At 57.2% G+C, this 4,083-nt stretch overlaps 1 protein-coding gene across 1 annotated transcript in view; it reads left to right on the top strand.

Annotated features, from left to right (window-relative positions):
• RBM19 (RNA binding motif protein 19) overlaps nucleotides 1–4,083 on the top strand; it is a gene marked incomplete in the record, with an annotated part of 174,920 nt that overhangs the window by 32,187 nt on the left and 138,650 nt on the right. Inside the window, 1 exon segment of the mRNA XM_027773124.1 lies at nucleotides 611–737. Coding sequence (XP_027628925.1) covers nucleotides 611–737 — 127 coding nt within the window.

Genomic DNA, 4,083 nt, shown 5'->3' on the forward strand with positions numbered 1-4,083 from the left:
CTGTAGGGCGCGTGCGCTCGCCAGACAGACAGAGAGAGACATAGAGACAGAAAGCGAGAAATCACCCCCCAGGGGGGATGGTCACGCCGCAATCCCTTCTCCTCCATTCTCCTCTCGGGATCTTGGGCACGCACGCACACGCGCCCGGCGTGAGTTTTAAGCCACCGGGTCCGGGACTTGAACCGCGGTTGACTACGTGGGACTCCAGCGACATAGCCATTACGCTAACTGCTGGTTCCCCCTCATTTTCTTTTTAAAATTTGACTAGGGAGACAGGGAAAATGAGATGCAAGCCACCAGGTCTGGGACTCGAACCATGATTGGCTATTTGGCAGTCCAGCATCTTAACCACCATGCATCTGCCGTCCCCACGTCTCACTTGTTAATGTCACCAGTTTGTGAGACTTGCGTGTCATGTGAAATCTGAAGATGCACAAAGGGCCTGTGGAGACGAGCCCCTTCCCTCGTTTTTAGGGAGCGGGCAGCACGAGGGGTTCCCAGAGGCGTCACCATCCTCTCCGACCCTCGGGCCCTTCATCCGCCGATGGGATGCGTCCTGCACAGCTGCACAGGGTGAGGACACTGAGCGCCGTCACCCCTCTCTCTGCAGTTCCACCACGTGCCTCTGTACCTGGAATGGGCTCCCACTGGCGTCTTCTCCAGCTTGGCCCCACGGAAGGAGCCCCAGCACGCCCCAGCACAGCCCGCGGGAGAGGACGAGGCAGAGGCGGAAACCGGTGAGAGCAGTCCACAGTCAGGAGCTCCTGGACCGCAGGTGGGGGAGGAGGCGGGCTGGGTGCACAGAACGGTCCATCAGGCCTCGGGGTTAGCCTTCCTCGTTCATTCCGGAGACCAGTGGGCCTCGGACTCTCGATGCGCGTTGCCTCGTAAAACGCCCTTACAAACACGGTGTCGATGGTTAGCGTGCCGTGACGTGGCTGACGTGTAGCTGGCTGTTTGGCAGGTGTCGGGAAATGGCGACCGCTTCCGGAGGCCACGCTCACTGACGCGTGTCTGTGTCCCGCCTTTCTGACACGGCCACCCTTTGTTATTCTACTTGTTTGTATCTGTCTCGGCCAGACTGTGAGCCAGGAAGGCCAGGGCCCGCTGTCTCCTTCAGACTGCGCAGTCCCCAGGACCCCAGATGGACCAGAAAGCCATCTGGGTGGGAGATAGATTCACTCCCAAGTGTTGGGGTAGCAGGGCGCCCTCTGGTGTCTAGTGACTGCAAAAGCAGGAAAGGCAAAGAAGCAGAGGTCCCTGGACCCAGGGTAGCCCTGCCCCCTGGCTAATGCTTCGCAGTTTGGGCAAGGGGTGCTTTTGGCTCTTGGTTCTTCCTTGTCAAGACATTTCATACCCCTGAGCCCTGCCCACTGAGTGTCAGGCGTGTCCTCAGTTGTCATGACAACTGGGAATACCCACCTTCCCAGGTGCCCCCTGGGGCAGTGGAGCCCCCCCCCCCAACTGAGAGCCACTTGGTCTGGGGAACCCAATCTCATTATAAAGCTTTATAAAAGTTTTAAAAATGAGCGGGAGGCTGTTTGCCCTCCAAATTTTGCCCATCCGTAATCCCCACTCCCCCACACAGACTGCGTGTAACCACTGTGTGTAACCAGATGTTTTGTTTGTTCAAGTAAAGTCCCCCATCTGCCATCTTCCTTGTATCGTTTACCAACATCAACAAAAAGTGGAGAGAACAAAACTGTCCAATTTCATACTACTTTTGTTTTTTTTTAAGTGATTTTTGCTAGAGGACACGTGCTTTTCAGAAAGACAGAAACAGTCAGAAAGCGAGAAATCACCCCCCGGGGGATGGCCACACTGCAGTCCCTTCTCCTTCATTCTCCTCTTGGAATTGTGGGCATGAACACACAGGTGCCCCGCATAAGTTTTAGGCCACCGGATCCAAGACTCAGACTGTGGTTGACTGCATGGGGGTCCAGCAATGTAACCATCGTGCCATCCGCTGGTCCCCCAATTTAATACTTAAGTTCTCATTGTAAAAGGAGCAGACTTCACCGTGTATAAACCTCCCACCTCGTCTGTATCTCGTGTTTCGCCGTCTCGTTCTGGAACTTCAGGGCTGGCCCAAGGCGGTAAGGCATTTGGGACTCACTGGCCTGACAGCCTTGTCTATCCCTTCGCTCCTCGTGAACCCGGCAGCATCCCTAGGTGTTGGGGAATGATGCCTGGCCTGAGCCCTGAGCCGCCTCAGCCGGTTCATGAGTTAGCTTTGCAGCTTGGATTTGGATTCCCTTCACTCCCTGCTCATCATCCCCTGTCAGAAACTATTCTCTTGGGACCAGCAGATGTGGTTATGTCGCTGGACTCCCACATAGCTGATTGTGGTTCGAGTCTCAGATCCGGTGGCTTGAAACTCATGCTGGACACGTGTGCCTACGTGCCCAAGTTCCTGGGAGGAGAATGGAGAAGAGACTGCAGCGTGGCCATCCCCTCTGGGGGGTGATTTCTCACGTTTCCTCTCACTGTCCCCATCTTTCTCCGTCTGACCAGTACATGCACCCTGAGGCTCAAACCTCTAAACAGCATCACCTCCAAACTCTCTGCCGCCTTGCATTTCCTCCGGAACCTGATTCTGACACAGCCCAAGTACTGCCCATGGGGCTGGTCCCTTTTGCAGGATCGATAGCTATGGAAGCCAAGCCAGAGCAGAGCTTGTGCTGCCTGCTTGGGAGTATGGTGACCACTTCGGGTGGCCACGCTCATTGACCCGTGTCCCGTGTCCCGTGTCCATCCTTCCGTGGTACCGGCCGCCATCCGTGTTTACTGCTTGTCTTATTAGTCTGTACCCGTCTCCGCCAGACTGCAGGCTGCAGAGGCAGGGAGCGTACTGGTTCCTTCACTGCTCGGTCCAGCACCCAGGCACTTTCTGAGCAGATGTCACGGGACGTGCTGCTCTGTCCCTTCGACTGGTAGGGGTAGGCCATTCTTGTCTTTGTGTCCCAAGCCTCCAGCACACAGTAGGAGCGTCCTTTGGTTAAAGGTCTCCGGACCAGCAGGTGGCGTAATGGTTACATCACTGGACTCCCACGTAGTAGACTGCGGGTGGAGTCCCAGACCTGACAGTCTAAAACTCACACCAAGCGCGTGTGCATGAGTGCCCAAAATCCCGAGAGGAGAATGGAGAAGGATTGCGGCGTGGCCATCCCACTGGGGGATGATTTTTGGCTGGCTGTCTCTGTCTTTCTGGCGAGCGCACATACCCTATAGTAAAAATCTTGTTTCAGAAGTAAAAGGTTCCTTCTCGGTTGTCAGGCTCAAACTGTGAGTGGAGGTGGAGGACTCCTGTTCACACCCGCCCCCTCCAGCAACTCTTCCTTTTGTCTTAAACGCTCGTTTCCTGGAATCATGTCATGATGGTCCATTTCCACCGCACTGGGGTGTCCGCTCCCCACAGAACCCAGCCCCAGGGAGGCGCCTGCCGCCTGGTAGTGATCAGAAGGTGCAGCTGCGTGAGCCGAGGGCCAGCGAGGCACCTTCCTCCCACCAGGCTGGCTCGGAGTGCCAGGCGTAGAGCTCCTGCAAGCAGCCGTCCTAGTCCTCTCCCACACTGCACCTGGGCGGGCCACACCTTCTGTGAGGCTCGGTTTGTGGATCTGAAAGGGAGTCGTCCACGCCGGCCTCCTGCGAGGAAGGAGCGTGCTCCTCCTGCACACAGGAGCCAGTGCACAAGGCGGCGGGTCATTCAACCATGCGAGCCAGAGTCGGTGCGGGGTCTTGAACTCAGCTCTGTGCCAGCCATGGTGCTGGGGTGACCACATAAAGTCCAACACGGGCCCTCCTCCCTAGGAGCTGTGGGGGCCGGGCGAGATGTCACAGCAGTAACGGGTGAGCCCTGGAGCGGGGTGAGAGGAGGCTCCTCTGAGGCTGCAGATAGGGCTCTGTCATCAGGGGCTCCCCACCCCACCTGCCCCCAGGCTCCTGGCTCTCTCAGGACTGCTGAGTTGCAGGGCCTGATGGGGATTCACACAGAGGAGGCTTCAAGAGCAAGGCAAGGGGCTGGGCTGCAGGCCTGTAGGGCCCTGGACGGGTGCGTGTCTGCTGGCTTCCGGGCCTGCTGAA

The sequence above is a fragment of the Tupaia chinensis genome, unplaced genomic scaffold, assembly GCF_000334495.1.
Source record: "Tupaia chinensis unplaced genomic scaffold, TupChi_1.0 Scaffold000323_1, whole genome shotgun sequence".
Classification (NCBI taxonomy): Eukaryota; Metazoa; Chordata; class Mammalia; order Scandentia; family Tupaiidae; genus Tupaia; species Tupaia belangeri.